We start from the raw sequence: 18,203 nt of genomic DNA, 5'->3' as shown, positions 1-18,203 counted from the left end.
GGATCTACTTCCGATCGATCCTGGGCTCTGGATCTAATGATTGGAAAGTTTTTACCAATAGGTACAAAATCAATACGAAATACACGCATGTCGGTAAATGTTCCTTTAGTATGATATTACTATATGATCAAAGCAGAACACAGGATCATCATTTACCTTAAGTGGCAGTCCAGACTTCTCCGACATCTCAAGGAGAGCCTCTTCGGTCGGGGAGTTATTGATGTCGAAGTAGGCGCGCAGGATCTTTAGTTGATCGTCGGTGATCCGAGTACGCGCTCGTTTCTGCTGCTGCTGCTGTTGCTGTTGTTGTTGTTGCTGCTGCTGCTGCTGTTGTTGCTGCTGTTGTGCCGCAGCCTGCTGCGCCTGTTGTTGTTGTTGTTGTTGTAGCGTGAGCTGCTGTTGCAGCAGCTTTTGATGCGCCAGCGGATCAGGCGCCTGTCCCATCTGGCCGAACACCTGTTGAAGCAACTGTTGTTGCTGTTTAGCCATTGCGTTAGCGGCGGCCTGGTCACCCGCCGCGGGTCCGGCGCCTGTGGCAGCAGCAGCGCCAGCCGCGTTCTGCGCGGCGGCAGCGGCCAACTGCAGTTGCATCAACTGCTGTTGGAAGAGGTTCTTTTGAGCCGCTAAGACGGTCTGGTCGGCACCGGCAGCCGTAGCGGCAGCCATCTGCTGTTGCATGGCTTTCTGCTGGGCGGCTAAGAGCGCCGCTGGATCCTGCCCGGTCATCATAGCATGCTGGATGGCCGCGGCTGCTAAAATGGGATCTACCTGTTGCATGGGATTGGCCGCTGCGGCAGCGGCTGTCAGGGGGTTCAGGGGGTTTATGTTCATCATCATCATTGAGAGGGGATGCATGGGCGGCAACTGGCCGAGTTGTTGAAGTTGCTGCAGCTGCTGGGGGAGGGCTGTGGCAAGTTGAGGCGGGAGGCCCATCAAGCCCATCTGCATTAACATCTGCAACTGGGCTGCCTGGGCGAGCTGCTCGGCGCTCTGCTGGTCGCTTCGGGTGCCGTCGTGGTTCTGGCTCTGCGGTCCGCTTTTGGGTAATGAAGGCTTTTTCGCTTGTGGCTGTGACTGGGCCGAGTCCGCACTTCCGCACTTGTTCGGCGCTTCCGCAGAGGCGTTTGAGGCGCTAATGCTGCTACTGCTGCCGCTGTTGTTGGCAGTGGCGGCGCTAGAACGCCGTGCAGCCTTCGTCGCCTGCGTATGCACCTTCGCCTCTTCCGGGACGACGCTCTCGGACGGCTCCTGTTTGACGTCGGAGCCCGACGAGGCGCTACCCTGTCCGGAACCGCCGAGGCTGCCGGAGCTCGCGCTGGGGCCCGTAGGTCCGTTAGTGCCTGCTGCTGCTGTCGCCTGTACCTGGTTGTTGCTGCAATTTCCTGCTGCTGTTACTGCGGCTGTAATAGCTGCTGCTGTTGTCCCGACGGCTCCGGAGTGGTTGCCGGACCCAGGAGTGGGAGTGGTCTTGTTCTCGAAGTCGTTCCTAAACTTTTCCGCGACTTTGGAGACAACTTCTACAGGCACCACGTCTTTGTGGACTTCCTCGCGGTGTGCCTTCAATACCCAAACGCTCGAGAATTCCTTGCCGCACTCCGGGCAGCGGCATCGGTTGAGCTCAGGTAGATCGAGCTTTCCGGAGACATTTGCCGGCTTGTCAGAATCCTTCGCTACATCCTGGAGCTCGGGGGGCGTCTTCTGGTCACTGTCTTTATCCTTCTCCTCCTTATCCTTAGCGTCCAGGGTCTCCTGCGGCGCCCCGTCGGCCTCCAGCTTAATCTGCACCACGGCCCCGTTTTCCTGAGCGTTACTGTCTGCGCTTTTGGCCGCAGACAAGTCCCCGTCATCGGAGGCGCTGTCTTTTGCCTCATTGATCATTATTAGCGCCGCCGACGTGTCATCGCCCTCCCTCTTGTTGTCGTCTCTGTTATTGCTGCTGCTATTGTTGTCGTCCGGACGTTTCACTTTCTGGTTGAACTCGTTATATTGCATGACCACGTCGAAACCAAATGACTCGAGTAAATGCTTGTACATGGGCGGCTTTTTGCCACTAGCATTAATGCTGCCGCCGACGCCGAAATTCTGATTGAATTGGTTTTGTAGAAGATTTTGTGGAGTATTTGCTTGCTGCTGCTGCTGCTGTTGTTGTTGTTGCTGCTGCTGCTGCTGGTTGACGGGTGCCGGCTGCATGCCTTTGGGGAGCTTGACTGGGCTGACATCCCCAGATGTTAACGCGGTTAGAAGCTGTTGAACCGCTGCATTCTGCTGGTGTTGCTGTGCTTGTTTCTGCAATATTGCAGCGGCATTCGTCATCGGACAGAACATTTGATGCTGGTTAAGTGCATCGGTATTTGGAAAGGACTGGTTACAAGCTTGACACTGTTGCGCTCCGGTATGCTGTCCGCCCAGATGGTTCAGGAGCTGCTGTAGAAGCTCTCTTTCCTTGTCGGCTGCATTCTGCGAATGACCCACACCCTGGATGCTTTGCGCTAGACTTTGTATGTTATGCAGGTTTTGGGCAATCTGCTGGAAGTTCTGCAGCGCCACCTGATCGGCAGATGCCTGTTCGTCGTCGTCAGGCCGTTCGATCAGCGGGAGCTGAAGATCCAGCTGTCCTTGCAGGGCCAGCTCGTGGATTTTCGCCGCCCGGCTCTGATGAAGAACGGAGCGGAGGTGGATTTCGAGTGTGGCATTCTGGCCGTAGCTAACCTTGCATAAGTTGCATTTGAACGGCTTACCGGACTCTTCGATGATGTTGTTGTTGTTGGCCAGGGTGGCCGGCGACGGAGAGCTTCTGCTGGGCGAAACCTGGCCTGAGGGCGTGCCGGGAGCGGGTGGAGTGCCAGCACCGTCTTTTGAGCCAAGATGACCGGCTCCAACTGAGTTTTGGACACTATTTGCACATGTGCCACCCAAGGGCTGAGTGATCTGCTTGAGTTTGTGTTGGTGGCTAACCGAGTTATAGTGCCCTTGAAGGATACTCTTCTGGGTGAAGCTTTCTTTGCAAATATCGCACCTGTACGGTCGAGAGGGGTCGTTGTACTTGTCGACGACGGGTCCCGCTTTGGCGCGGTGGCCCGCGCTTTTATGGTGCTCCGTCAGGTACGATTGCTTGGTGAAAGCCACCCGGCATCGATGGCACTTGTACTTGCGGTTGGGATCGTTGTAGGCGTCCTCCGCGCGCCGAGACTGGTTCATGTAGTCGTCTTTGAACGTGCTGTCAACAGGCTGCTCTTCGTCATCTAGCTCTTCTGGCTGAAGCTCCGGGTCATCGTTTTCAGCCGGAAGCATTTCGTCATCAGCATCACGGAGGCTCTCCTTCTTGAGCATCTCGTTGAGCACTGGATCGAGCACTCCTGAGCCTCCCTCCTTGTTAAGGAACGGGTTCTTCGCCAGGTACTCCTGGTATTTCCCCCTATCCTCGGGACTCATCGACGAGTGAGTGCTTTCGACATGTTTCTGGACAGCCTGAACCGACCTGAAATTTCTTCCGCAGATGACGCAACTCGTCGCCTGACGGATCGCGTGGTACTGTGAGTGCAGCTGTAGCTTTTCCATAGTTTTGAAAGCGAGCGAACATTGGTTGCATCGGTACTTGTAGACGTGCCTCTCCGACACTGTGAGATCTGATATAACCGTAAGGAAGTGACTTTTAAAGTGATTTCTGAGATCGGGTGCAGCGCCGAATGAGGCGTCGCAGCCGGTCTTCCAGCACTGGAAAGAACCGGCCTCTTCGAAATGCTCGGGCAGGTCCTGCAGGTGGTTGAGGACATTGTCGAGGTTTTGGAACTGCTCGCCACACTTCTTGCAGGTTAGGTCTTCAGGGTCGGTCTTGTCGGGCTTGTCGTCCGCTTCGTCTTTTTCGGCTAGCTTCTCATCAGTGTCCATCTTTTCCTCCGTTCCTTCAGTCTCTGTGCCGGAATCGAGTCGCGGCCGTTTTGCCGACCGCGCTTCGCCGGTAGCCTGCACGATCGCAAGCAGCCTCTGCAAACCCTCTTTGGTGACGTTGTGCACTGCCAGCAAATGCTGGCCAATCATCTCAAGATCCGGGAACTCATCCTGGCACAGTGGGCATTGCACACAGCCCGAGCTGCTGCCGGAGGTGTCCAGGTCCTTCTTGCGACTAAGCTCCGAGTCGTTGCCGGAGTCCTTATCGGTGTCGGCCTTGCTTTCCTCCGACTTTGCTCGGTCCTTGAGTTCGGGATGGGAAGCCAAGTGCTCCCGGAAGGCGTCGTCCGAATCGCACACGAAGCTGCACAGACTGCAGTGACGCGCGTCTGTCGCCCTCGAGGAGTCGGATGTAGCAGCGCCTGAAAGAATACGAGTAAAACTTTAACTTTCGAGTCACAGAGAAGACACTTCGATCAAAAACGAAGAAGAATAACACGGTCACAAATCTTCAACAAGCTACGGTAGGCCACCACACTGATCACACTTTAACTACTGCAACTTATTGTTGTGGCACTCACCCTGATTCTTAACGGTGACAAGGAGTGAGTCCAAGATGTCACAGGGTTCGGCCTGCGCCTTCATGATATGGTCGGCTCCTCCGGTGTGTTCGATGAGTTGCGACCTCTTAGCGGTAACGAACTCGCAAAGCTTGCAGCTGTACTGCAGGACTTGTTGCTGCTGAGCCTGAGGCTGGTGGGCGGCCTCCAGCTGCACCAGACGATTGAATGCTCGCTGGCACATTTGGTGACGCGGGCTGGCCGCGTGCAGCTGGAGCTTATGTACGGAGTTGGTGTAGTAGTCACAGGCGTTGCAGCGCACCTGAACCGGGTTCGATATGTTGACGTACTTGAGCTTCCACTCGTTTCGTTGGCCGCCCTCCTTAACGTGATTGACGTGTTGAAGGCGCTGCAGATGCTTGTCCGTTTTACAGTGGAGCTGGAAATTGGCCCGAAGGTTCGTCTTGTACGAGCAGAGCTTGCAGATATAACTGCCAGCAACTGCCATTAGAACCTCGTCCTCCTTCGTCCTCGTCCTGTCCATTTGGAAGTGGGCTCCCAAGGCCTCCACACTATCCACTGAAAACACACAGCAAACGCAGCACTGATAGATTCGCGAGGTTTCGTCGCACGACACGTCGCACCTGAAATGAGTGAGATAACAAACAGATCGCTGTTAGATAGTGAACGCTAATTGTTAGCTCTTTCCCGTTAGAGTACGTTGCGTCATATTTACCTACGAAGCAGCACGTGGAAAAACAACAGAAGTTCGAAGGTGCACATCGAGAAATATTGTGAAAAGCGGATGCTCACCTAAGGGTGGGATCGGGATGTTCCATGTCTAGCGTGGGGTTATTCTTATGAGCCGCCTGTGGGGTGCTCTGGTGCTGGTTCTGTTGTTGTTGTTGTTGCTGCTGCTGATGCTGATGTTGTTGGTTCTGGTGTGCCATGACCAGCAGTGCATGTTGGTAGGCAATGTCGGCCAGTTGCACCTCGGGGGATTGTCCCGCGGGGTCCTGCTGGCCGGCTTGCTGTTGTAGCTGCTGTAGAAATGCAGGATGCAAGCCCATTAATGGGTGATTGGGCCCTGCGGGGGTGCCAGGTTGCGTCAGCGCGCCGAGCGCCTGCTCCAGCCCAGCCGGATTACCGCCGCCGAGCGCTTGTAGCGCCTGGAAGCTCTTCATGTTCTGCTGTAGCACGGCATGGTTGTGCGTGTGCTTCTCGGACGTCATGTGAATACGCAAGTTACGCGCCACGTTTGTCTCGTAGTTGCAAATGTCACACCTCCAGGTGGCCTTAGGCTTAGGACTTGCCTGTTTAGGCCGTTCAGGCTCGGTCGGTTTGGGGGGCGCGGGAAACTGCATCTGACCATATGGCGCAGCCGAAGCCGCTCCGCCCACCTGCAGCTGGCCATTGTGGAGTTCCTGGATGTTGTTGATGTGCTTGTCCGACTGCATGTGTATAGAGAGGTTGCCTGGTAGTAGTGAAACGGGTAACGTAACACACGTCGTTAGAATAAGATATCAATATATATATATATATGTATATAAAAATATGCCTACACTAGCATGTTAGCTTGAGAACCAATGAAACTCTGAAAAGTTCTGGTTAAGCCAAAGCTTGTCACCATTCTTGCCGGTAGCCGAGTATATAATCTTATATCAACGCTGAGCCTGCTCACCTTTCGTAGTGGTGCTGTAGTTACACACATCACACCGATAGGGCTTATAACCGCACGTGTAGGTTTCCCCGCGCGCGAGTCGCGGATGAGGCTGGTTAGTGAGGCAGTACACGCAGCTCATGTCATTCTCGGGGTGCTTTTCCTTCATATGGATCTCCAGTGTCTCTTGATATTTGTAATGCCAGTTGCACTTCGGACACTTGAGCGTCTTGCACGAGTTCCTGGAGTGCATCACCTGAGGCGACGGCGCTGGACTACTGGAGGCGAGCTGCGGGCCCATTTGCCCCACTGGCACCTGCCCCATTTGGCCGGACATGGCCAACTGATTGAGTTGATTTAGCTGCGACATCGACATGTGGGCAGCTGCCTGCAGCTGCGACTGCTGTAAATTCTGCTGCAGAGTCTGCAGTTGGCTGTGTACAGCGCCGAGCTGAGCCGCGCGCGCCTGATTCGCATCGCACTTATTGCAGTCTGTGCCCGGCGGCTTACCCTCGGGATGCTGTGGACAAACCTGCAACCCGAACTGCTGTTGTAGCATAGCGCTGAATAGCGCCTGCGCTTGTTGAGCAGCCATCTGGTCCATGGCACCCTTACTAGGACCACCTTGATGGCTAGGAGATGAACCGGTTGAACAGGCAGAGGTTGGCCGCTGACTGCTGGGTGATTCAGCTTCGCGCTTCACCTGTTCAGCGAGCTGCGCCATCCGCTGGACCCGCTCGATGTTGGCAAGTTCTTCGAGCTCTTTCGCTTTTGCGCTCAGTGTTTCAGGGCTAGAAGGTGTGCACTCGGGCGGACTGGGGCTTCTTCTCATCGATAGAACCAACGATAACGCTGTTGGACTCGACGTTCGGGACCGGTTGCTAGCGTTAACGCTGACGCTGCTGCTGGCGCTGCTGTTATTGCCGCTATTTGTGTCCTGCTGGCTGGGACGTTCATTTGTCGTCGTACTTCCAGCAGTAGTATTACTTGAAATCGCATTGGTTGTTGTGGTGCTCGAAGTGTTGTGACTTTGGCTCGTAAAGGCTTTCGACGCGACGGTGTTGTCAGTATTGGGTGGCGACGTTAATTGCTCTTGACTCTTGGGTGACGAAGACGATGCAGGAATTGTGGAAGGTTGAATTGTTGTATCACAGTGGCTGGAACTATTTACAAGGGGACCGGATAGTGGCGTTTCCGGCCGAACTTCGGAGGGTGCGCTATTGGCGCCTGAGGTAGTTGAGGCTGGCAGAGGGGTCCTGAGGGGCTCAAGAAAGGACAAGATCGGCTCTTTCTCCCTTCCCACCCCCTGGATAATGGCGGATACCGCACGTCGCTCCAGCTGTGCGGCCTCATCCTCGCCTAATGACAGGCCGTGCTGATTCGTCGCGTGGCCTACAAACGACTTTGAAAAGCCGAATGACAGCTTGCACAGGAAACACATAAGGATAGGCCGCGCTGGCTGCACCTGCTCGCCGTCCTGCAAGCTTTCTTGCAAGAACTGCGCTAAACTACCACTCACTTGCGGAGGTTCCTGATCCTTCTGCTGTACAGCACGCGTTTTGCCGTTACGTGCACGTACGCTGAATACCCGATAGCTGTGTACAAGGGGCGTGCAACGTTCGGCACCACCGGCGGCCCTAGCACTTGGCGTGCCATCTCCGGTCTCCGCTTTGTGGATATGGTACGCATTGACCACCTGAGGGATGGATAGTTCGGTACCTCGAGGTGGTGTCAATCCCCGGCCGTCAACAATCGCCCCTTCCTGTGACGGCAAAGGCAATGAGCTTGAGTCTTCTGAGCTCTCGGAATCGATGATGAACGCCGATCCATCGGGATTGTAGACAATACGTCCAGTAAACGACTCGACGTCAGCTGGCGCCTGCGTCTGTGTTTGGCTTTGCGGAGCCTGGCTAGGACTTAAACTTTTAGTCAATGCCAAGCCGAGGTCCTGCTGCGCCCCCATAGCCAGCACACCTTCCTCGGGGGTCATGTTGATCTCAGCAGGGTTGAAATTGACAGAGAGGGGTAGGGGACTCGACGCCGCCTGTGGTCTCGTCACTGGGAGGCTTAGATCGAGCGAGGCCTGCCCGTTGCCTTGGCCTGAAATAGGACACAGAACAGTTTAACGACATCAATTGTCATCACTGATACTAATTATCCATAAAGTTAAGTTTGTTTTTTCGAGAAAAGAACTAATAAGAGCAGAACGAAGACAAGTTGTAATTTACCGAAGAACATAACGTTAGATCCAATTTTGAAAACTGAAAGAAACCGTAAAACAGTTTTTTGCCGAAAAAAATCTGACGAACATCGGCCAGTTTTGCTTCAGGCGAAAATCCAACAATGATAAAACATTAGCCTGATTTACTTACCAGTGTCGCACATAGTCCCGAGCAGTTATCAAAAGTGATGATGTGGTTCTTCTCCTGAGTTGAAGCGATCTGCGCAAAATTTTGAGTCTTTTTTTCCTCATAGCAGGCGGAGAGATTACAAGAAACTAGGTTCGAGCTCCGAAACATAACGGACACTGCAAGAAAAGGAGGATGCCATTGATATTACTATTTAGTAAACATTTTTAGTGAGCGCTTTTTCTTTGCTATGCAGAACAGTTTAAAAGTTAGCAGACCTACACGTGGGCACACATACGCGTACTAGGCAGCTGGTTGACAGACGACTAGTTCAAGTCAGCAAAATGGGCTCAGGTTATACATCAACAGACGCCTCATTAATCCGTCCTGTGTTCAACGATCTCATAAAATCGCTTGCATTTGTTCTTCTACGGACTACCGTATTCGATGAATGGTTGGCTGTTTGGCCCGAAAGCAAGTGGCAGCCGTCGCCGCCGCCGCCGTCGCAGCCCTTGGCGAAGGCAATCTGTCGGATTGTTTTCGCTGCCGTAAGCCACTGGTCTTCATTCGTTCAGATTAAAATCATAGGCAAACCACGTTACAGCTGCAGCGCCGGCGATCGAATCAATCATTGAACCGAGGGTCAGTCACCACCGTACGGACGACCGAACGAATCGCTAAGCTCGTCGGCAGCATGTACTGTCATCACTTAATAGAATCAGCATAATCATTACCACAATCATCGTTGCCTATAGCATCAGTATCAACATGAATGGCATCGGCAAATAGATACTAAACGCAACTGTAAAGTCACTGCCAGCGGTGCTCAGCAACATCATCGTGACCTGTCACATATATATGTGTATGTATATATATAGCCGAGCGTATAGCGGTTGCAACTCGTAAGACTCCCACACGCCTTACTTGCTCTTTGCTAAGCATGGACCTGATGATGGTTTGGCGTATAGCTGTTTCAGTGTACAATACAATCTATGGGCAGTATGGTAACGCTACTGCTTCTTCCAGACTGGCCGACAACGACGACAGTTGAAGGGTCTAAGGACAACTGATCAGCGGGGTGGCTGTTTCGGGTCCTACTCCACGCATGCGATGCCCTCGAGCCTTGTTTTCTCCGAACCCATACAATATCGAGATAGGTCCAGCAAAAGCTCGGCTAACGAACCGATATCTTGTCAAGCAGCATTAACAGGTTCAGATGACAACCAATAGGTCGAACAGGAACGTTAGTGTTTCTTTTCTAGATTACATCGTCGTGTTCAGTGGTTGCATCTGCTCTACTCAACCTATGGTACACAGGATACGCAAACGATACATCGAATTTTAGCTCGATACATGGACAAAATTCGGCTGTCTCAAGTATCACTGATTTTTTCTTCGCTGCTAAGTAGCAGTCACTACGGAAAAAATCGAAAATTTCTTTCGCCAGTTTGTGAAGCTTGGTTTCCATTTATGCGATTAATGCGATTATTTCCCTTGAGCTTCAAGTATTTCTTGGATATTTGGTGCGGCGCCACTGTGTATCGGTGAGTCGTCATCTACTCCCCTCTCCCCGTCATTGATTGAATATCATCGATAGTTTAAAATCATTTATTCTGTGCGGCCACCGTTAAGACACATTGTGCCATTAGTATCAACAATGCCAAGTAGCATTACTACCGTCAATCTAGTTCTCATCAGCCGTGTATATATATATGTGTTTCGTAAATTCATTATTCTGTATTGGCTGATTTTGCGGTTCTTCGCTACGCATACGTCATGTGGCTCTCACTTTTTGGCCTTTGAAGTTGATAGTTGCACGTACTCCCTCACAGAAGGAACGGAACTTCATAATCTATCGCTCTAATGCTCATTTTTCAATCTGCTTTGCTTCGTAGACAATTTGCATTCAAGATCAACTTATGCCGGTCCTGCTGTTGCTGCATCGAAAGTAGCAGAACAGCCTCAGCTACACCGGTACAAAACCACACGCAAAGTCTTTACAGCTATTGTACTTTGTACACGATGACCGCAATTGCCAGTAATCATGCGCCGATGACTACGCGGACACGGCCGTAACGGTGCTGGCCGACAGGCAAGCAAATGGTACGCATTTTCGGTTTGATTCTAACGCGTCTCCATACCCTTACGCCTTCGTGTTTCGCTGCGTCGAACTAAAAATTCCAAATGACTTCTTTGTCGTCCTTTCTCTTCCTTACTTCATTGTCTTGTTGACCATCTAAACAGAGCAGTCTTTCCTCTCGCTAGAGATTTCGAATTTCTTAACACAAACGTCGTTACTATCGCAGTGGCTATCGTCGTTGTTATTGCCGTCGTTGCTATTGTTTCCGTCAGCAGCAGCATCAACGAGAACAGTCAGTCAATCTGCTGTGAACTGACTTCTATCTTTCTCCTTTTTATCATTTTCTTTATTTCTTTTTCCCGCTGCTTCAGTCTTTTTCCCGATCGTTTTTACCGTAAAGTATTCAATTTTCAATTATCGATTCCTCAGCCACCATAGTCAGTCGTGTTGACGTCGCCATTAAACGATTGTAGCCAGCTAAATCCAAACAGGCGGTCCAATGAGGGTATGTAGACAGGCAGGCAGGCAAACAGGCAAACCGATCGACAGTCACAAACCACCGCACCCGCGTCATTGCGTTCGTTGTTGGTGTAGTTTACGTCATCTGTTCTTTTTGGCCTGTACAAGCCGCGTTTTCAGCGACTCGTCCGCGCGTGCAATTCAAGGAGAGACTAGATCGTACCGAAACTCATAGCAATGACGCATCTTAGTCGTTCAACGCAGCGCCGCTGCATCCGTTGAACCAGCTGTACTAGCAACATAGAATCAGATAGTGCTGCGGTATCCGCTGCTTCTTTTTCTTTCGCCTGATCTCAGATTTACAGCGCTAATGGTAAATGATCGGTGGGTCGTCTGTTGCTAGCGGCAGCTCGCCAGGCTCATCAGCAGTTGCTGACAGCAGATAGACACGTGAACTAAGAAATGTAGTACATGTATAATTAGAAACAGAGATAAGCAAATAAGCGATAGCTACCATCATAAAAAGCATACATCGACTAACGGGCCAGTGGATAAATTGTCGAGTTTACTTGGTGTCAGCAAGTTGTCAACAAAGTATGTAGTGTCGTAACAGCAAAATGTTCGAACTGCAGGCGCAGAAAGAATCAGGCAACGTAAATAGCTTTTTAAGCACACGAACATGGTACAGTATTAGTAGTGCGCTTATATTTCCCACAACTTTCCTCTTCGAAACTACAAAGCTTGAGTGCGTATATAACAACGCGACAATGGAGCTGCCTCGTATGGCCGCTCGTACAACACATACTATGAACTTTTCGTTTTGGTTCACCCTGATTTGCTCTCTTAAGTACTGCAAATATTTGCCAAGACGGTCAGTATTCGCTTTGCACCAATTTATTTTCTGTGCGACCGCATGTGTACACCGTTGCTGTCTCCTTCGCCCAATCTAGCCGTTAAGTCCCGATCGGGCCACTTAGCTCCCAATCGATCCCTCCCCGTTTCTCTCGGTTCTGGCATTCTGTAATTACGATAACAATTAATATTAGGTGGATAAGGGGCCATGTCAGGTCAACAGGGCAAGTGAGACGACTGCCTAAAAACAGGTTAAATGAACCCCCAACACCCCCTTGCAGAGGCCTGAATGCGCGCTACCCCGGGCAAACCCCCCGAGGACACGATGCTGCAGCAGTGGCAGCACTAAGACAAGTGACCCGAGCCTGAATTCGTCGCTTTCCCTCTTGCGTTCTTTCTCACCGTATTATTTCACTTCCACTCGATGTCCTCAGACCGAACACAACAGTTCGCTTCGTCCTGTACGACCATGAGGTTATTTCGATCTGCCATCCATTCTACTGTCCAATCATTCGTTCGCTCGACTCTTAGCTTCAAATAATTAGTATGCGGTCAACACATAAAAATGAACATGTGTTAATTACACCTAGCGGTTGGGACCAAGTCGCCGCAGCCGCCGACGGCAGCACCAGCAGCAGCATCAGTAGCCAGGACAGCTCTAAATAAAAACGCACTTTATCGGACGCGGCTGCTGCGGTGCTCGCCCGCGTCAACGAGACGTCGACAGGCCACAGTTTAAGGGAGTTAGGTGTGCGTTTCGGATGGTTGACCGCAGCTGGAGAGGGGGAATTATTGAGACTGGGAGAGGCCGCCACAATGGTAGAGGCTGTAGCAATTACCGTTGTGCTATTACTATTGCTAGCCTTCTTGGTTCATACTCTTCCTGTCGGTATTTGGTACCCACTGTCGTCTGCTGGTAGGCCCAATGATGGGCAGTGGGCACTCACCAGCTCGTTTCTTCGAACAGACCATCGAGATAAACTAGGGAACGCCACGCAAATGGACGCAAGCATTAAGAGCAAGGGGACAGAAAAACACTCGGACTCCCAGGCGGGAATCAGCATCCACGCCTCACCTATCTTTGATGAAAGGACAGAGATAACTATCGCAGAGTTGAGCGTAAGGTGGCGACATATCCTTACCAGCTAAGCGAGTTTTCACGAAATACAAGCAGCATGACTTACAAGGGCAACTTGCGCAAGATGTGGTTGTTACCATTTGTCAAATCATTACTTATAAAATGATACTATCTGCTATACGTTAATAGAGGTTAATAAATGTTTTATTTGGACGACCATTCATTGAAGCCGACTGCTCGTCGACCATAACAAAAGCCAAAAAAGTAGATTTTAGCTGGTAAAACACGCAATGGTTGCAATAAGAATCCAGATTTTAGCTACGAGCTAAAATACTAAATTGGCTGAAGTAGTTACGAGGGTTATCGCTCAAGAAAAGAGCAGCTCGCGTGTGGGGCGTCCATTTGAAGCACGACGGAGGCGACGACCAAATGATGTCGTTGGTTTGTGGCTCTAGAATCTATGACAAAAGCTAACAGCAGTTCGATATCAACGAGAAAAAGAAACTAGAGACTGGAACAAGTAGAGGAACACATTATAAGGAGACGCGAAATGACGACTTGCCCCTGATATTCCGATCGGTCAAGCGCAGCGTCGTTGTAATTCGCGAGTGCCCCACCCATGCCTCGACATGATCCTAAACAGTAAATATGCATACGTGCATATTGCTGAATTTTTATGTCCTGGTGGTGCTTTGTAGAACGTGCACTGACGATAAAATCGGAATATAGTTCCTTGAATTTAAAATAATTTTGCAGATAAATGCGCCGATACCGTCAGCAGAGAACCCCTTTGAGTTTACTATACGTGGTCAAGGCCCAGACAATATTTGTGTAACACAACTAGTTACAGTGGCCAACTACGAATAATTAATAAACCACGAAGGCTATAATATAATGTTTGCAGGAGACAATAGGTCCTGACTGCATTAACAGGAATGAATCAAGTGATACGAAATACTAATAAATAGCAGGACACGGCCCAGTGTTGTCCTGGAAAATCAATTGCAAACCCACATTTTTCTGTGTATATTTAACCGCTGCTGCTGTGTATTGTAATTTATCAGTGCTACAAATAAATAATATTCAACTTTTTTTACTTTTGGGCAAAATCAAATGCTATTACCTGCGTCTGCGAGGGTATTATATGTAACCAATGCAGTGTGAGCTTATTCATCAAGCGGCAGCCTTTACAAACGGCCGTCACAGATGCCATCTTTATTTAGTTGTCGTCATACCCGTGAAATGGGTTCTCGAAAAACGGGTTCGCTCTTCAGATTTGCTTCGAATTACAGATGGCACGACGACACAAAACGCAAAGCAGCAGTAGGCCCAGCCCCATTTTCAATGACGATATCAATCGCCTATCATCGCGTTTTCATCGCAGCGACTAAGCTGCTTCCATTTCCGAGCAGCCCAATATTGCGGGCGTATCACATCATCAATTAACGACGACTAGTAGTTAAATATTGTTGACTTGACGCCTTATTATATCCGTGTCGCGGACTATTTCCTACTATACACCGTATTATATTTATATGTATATACTATATTAACTTGAACGTATAGTTGTACTTGGTTTAATGGTCTTCCGAGAGACACAGACTCGATCTAATTGAGCATTCTATACAGTACCTATTGTAATTTAAAATAGAAAAGGCCATCGCTTGCTGGCCTAATTGACGTTAAGACAATAGTCGAATATTAATTAATCCACGTTAATAAATGCACTTAAACGATCGACATCTCTCGAAAAATTCACGACTCTAGAATTTTTCTTTTCGTTTTTGGTTATCTGGGTTGCATGCTGGGTTGTATGTGTCCTTAAAAAAGACGCTACGTAAAAATACGCTTGGACATGTGTTACCAGGTTGCCCGCTAGGTTTCAAACTAAATGTGGTAGTGGTAAACTGAAACCCAAACGTTTCAACTTACCACTACTACATTTTGACATGATGGGCGACACTTTAAAATTGATGTCCACTACAGCTGCGTAAGAATATATACGTGATTTGCCTGTACCGTTTATTGTATTACAGGCCGCGTGTTGCATCCGCCAGTCAACGGTCAGCCAACATGGTAAACAGTCAGAATCCTAATCGTATCGCTCGCTTTTGGGAGCGAAGTACTAAAACAAATATAATATTCCAACGGTCTATCCATTTCAAGCCGGCAGCGGAAAGCTGCAGGAAAGCTCTCATTCCATCGACGGTGAATTATACTTCGCTTAGTCTCCTTGTTGGCAGACCATAGGCCTATAGCAGCTACCACCAGCCGCGGATTTTCTGAGATGCTCCGATGCTTTACCGAGTAAAAACTGTTGTCATTGGCGCGCCTACTACACCCCGACCAACGAAAACCACCGTCTCTCCGTAACTCTGTCCTATTTTAGTGTTCCTACGATTTTGCTGCTTGTATTCGTGTAGCAGATAATAATATAGCCAACTGGAGAACTGTCTCGCGTCGCCCCTGGACTCCTCTGGCAAACGCCGAGAAAGCCCGCGTTCCTGAGTTCCACACATAGAATGAGCACCATTGCCGGCAGCGACAACAACAGAAGCAAGAAGGCCCGCAGTGGCAGCACAAGCTAATTTCAATAAATTCGACACTTTATGGTTGTGATTGGGATGTGGCGACGTTGCAGCAACCGTAGTGATGCTGATGGCGGCAGTCGTAACACGTGTCGCCGCAGAAGCTGGTGCGAACTGTAGAGCAGCTTCTGTTCATGGTATCTGCGATTGTTTGCATGGCGCGATGTTGTCTAAGATTGTTGCCGTGAGGCAGGCGAGAGGGGGGGACTGCTGCTGCTGGCGTATATGTCGGTGGTGTTGTTCATGCTGTTGATGCTGATGCTGATGGTATCTCTGACAGAGCGGCGGTGGTCGTTGAAGAATGTTGTCGACCCAGGATCATGTTGTCTTTGCTGCCGCGTTTCGTCTCCTCTCCTGCTCTCTCTCGCTTCTTTGACGCTACCGGCATCGGCGAGCGGCTTTCTTTCCTTTTGCTGCTGCTGCTGCTGCTGCTGCTGCTGCTCCGGAGTCACCACTGCCTCCGTCGGTGCGCAACAATAAAGGACAACGCCACGCAACGTTCAATGTGTGCACAACGGATAAAGCAAGAGACACACGGACGGACAGAAAGAGGGAGACCATCGACACAACCGCGGCTTTTATTTTGCCAGTGCCCCGATACACGTCAGCCAGCCAGGCAACCAGCTACTTTAGCAACAATCAACAACAACAACCACCGACTGACTTCCCGCTAGATCAGCCGTAAATCACATGCGAAAACAACGGCGGCAGGAGCGCAACATGTGACGCGCATTTCAGCTTGTTCCGATGCCGCACAAACATGAGATTCGTACAGACAGGCAAACATGCCCACACTTCGTACCACATGAATAAAGAAAGCTAGGTGCACACAAGGCCCGGGTCGACGTATGATGCCGGAGCAGGCAACAGCCAACGGGGCGGGCGGTGGCTGTAGTGGTAACTATAGTGATAGCCCACAGGGGTACGGGAAATGATGTCGAGACCTGGGACAGCAGCAGCTAGGAATACGTGTATATTTTCATTTCATTTAAATTTTAGCGCGCAAAAACAACTAACTCTCGTCATCCTGCGGATCTTTCTCCAGCTATTCCGTTTATATGATTCCGTCTTCTTTGTCTTGTGTTTATTCTATCTCTCAGTGTCTTGTCTTTGGCGACCGCCAACTTCTTTCTAAAGCGTTTGGTTTCTTTATCTGGTCTACTGCTCGCAGTCAAACAGTATCATTAACGAGGCCAAACATTGACTTGGGCACTATTTCTGTTACGGAGCAAATCATATGGCCCATCATAGGGTCGGTCGTTCATTGCCAGAGGTTCGAGCCCTTCTACGCTCGTAGACCATTTAAGCGGCACACGGTATCGAACGAATATTAAAAAGTAGGCACTATAAAATAGCCATCATCGTGCTTATTCCACATTTATTCCCAATGTGCCTGTTTATGCGCAGGTAGACTGAATATTATACAACTACAACCGGGATCATGTTAATAACGTAACGATAGCTTGAAACAATGAGACGCTTTGAAAGCTGATACAGCAGAGCGAAGAACGAAGAAAACCGAGATCCGGTCCAGTCAGAGTCTGACATGAGTGAAAATACTGAAATAGGCAGCCACAACGAGCTCTTCGAATAGACGTTTCCCTAGGGCCCAACCCAGTACAGGCGTACATATATAGCCTAACAGAATGGCAGCAACGTAAGCCGCTAATACTTCTCTTTACTGCCGCTATCTCGAGAAGAACGCATGCCGCTGGGCCACGCTTTTACGCCTGCTTTCCCGAGCTCGTCGTACTTCGACTTGCCCCGCAGCTCTCAGCGTTCCTCCCCTATAAATCCCACTAGCCAGTCAAACTCTCCCCGATCCTGGGGTCGCCCTCATTGCGATTCGACGGGCGATCGTCCACCAGGTCATCGGGCTCCATCGGAGGACGAAGGAGATGATAACGATGATTATGATTACGATAGGTTCATTTTTCGCTGTTAATCATGCTGACTAGCTTTGAATAACCGCACAGTCTCATGCAATGGATGTTCGGACGCAAAGAATTCTAAAGTAAGCTGCTTTCAGCCTGTAGTCTCTATAATGTGTCCAGTGCACACACTGCTAGCTAAGCAGGCTATAATAGAAATGGCAGCAATCGAAGAGAATAACGGAAATGGCGAACAGAATTAAGGCCAAGAGGGTGTATGGATTTTTCGGCTTGCTCACGCAGGCATAAGCCACATCGAATAAACCCAGAAGGCCCAAATCTGCGCTCACTTTTTCCAGTACTGCATCTGATCCATAGCAACCTCCTTGTCGCTAATAATAACAAAAAACGTTTTCTATTATTTACACTTGGTTGGATCCACACTGATTAAATCATGCGATTAACGATGTCATACTGATGTGTTAGAGCGCGCGAATCCGCAAACCGTTGTAGCCTTTTTCGCTTCTATCAACTTTACCAGGCTTGCTCTTGCCAGACTAATTGCAATGCAGATGCATGTAATACATGCTATATCTCGTAAACTAGCTTGTGAATATTGGGATCAGACTTCGATAGTTCAACAACTCGGTCATCGATTGCGTATCTGCTATACTTATAATATGCTACTATGTGCGTGAGCATGAAATATCTCTAGTCCGGAATCTGGCGTCGTCGACAGCGAAGTCAACAAACGATGTTCCGGACCTACGCGGATACGCATGGGTCGACCGGCACTCGAGCAACGCCGTGGTTACGCGT

General features: G+C 50.0%; 1 protein-coding gene across 2 annotated transcripts in view; it reads right to left on the bottom strand.

The window, feature by feature from the left end:
• zfh2 (Zn finger homeodomain 2) overlaps window positions 1-18,203 on the bottom strand; it is a 64,634-nt gene that overhangs the window by 13,776 nt on the left and 32,655 nt on the right. For both annotated transcript variants that reach the window (XM_022842872.2, XM_086970693.1), the window contains 5 exons: window positions 8,481-8,635; window positions 6,130-8,208; window positions 5,262-5,922; window positions 4,470-5,092; window positions 157-4,310 (listed from right to left, as the gene is read on the bottom strand). In XM_022842872.2, coding sequence (XP_022698607.1) covers window positions 157-4,310; window positions 4,470-5,092; window positions 5,262-5,922; window positions 6,130-8,208; window positions 8,481-8,493 — 7,530 coding nt within the window. In that variant the 5' untranslated portion in view covers window positions 8,494-8,635. The remainder of the gene's footprint in view (window positions 1-156; window positions 4,311-4,469; window positions 5,093-5,261; window positions 5,923-6,129; window positions 8,209-8,480; window positions 8,636-18,203) is intronic.

This window comes from Varroa jacobsoni, unplaced genomic scaffold (genome assembly GCF_002532875.2).
Source record: "Varroa jacobsoni isolate VJ856 unplaced genomic scaffold, vjacob_1.0 scaffold_1021, whole genome shotgun sequence".
Lineage (NCBI taxonomy): Eukaryota > Metazoa > Arthropoda > Arachnida > Mesostigmata > Varroidae > Varroa > Varroa jacobsoni.
The sequence above is the reverse complement of the archived record's forward strand: the minus strand, read 5'-3'. Positions and strand labels throughout refer to the sequence as shown.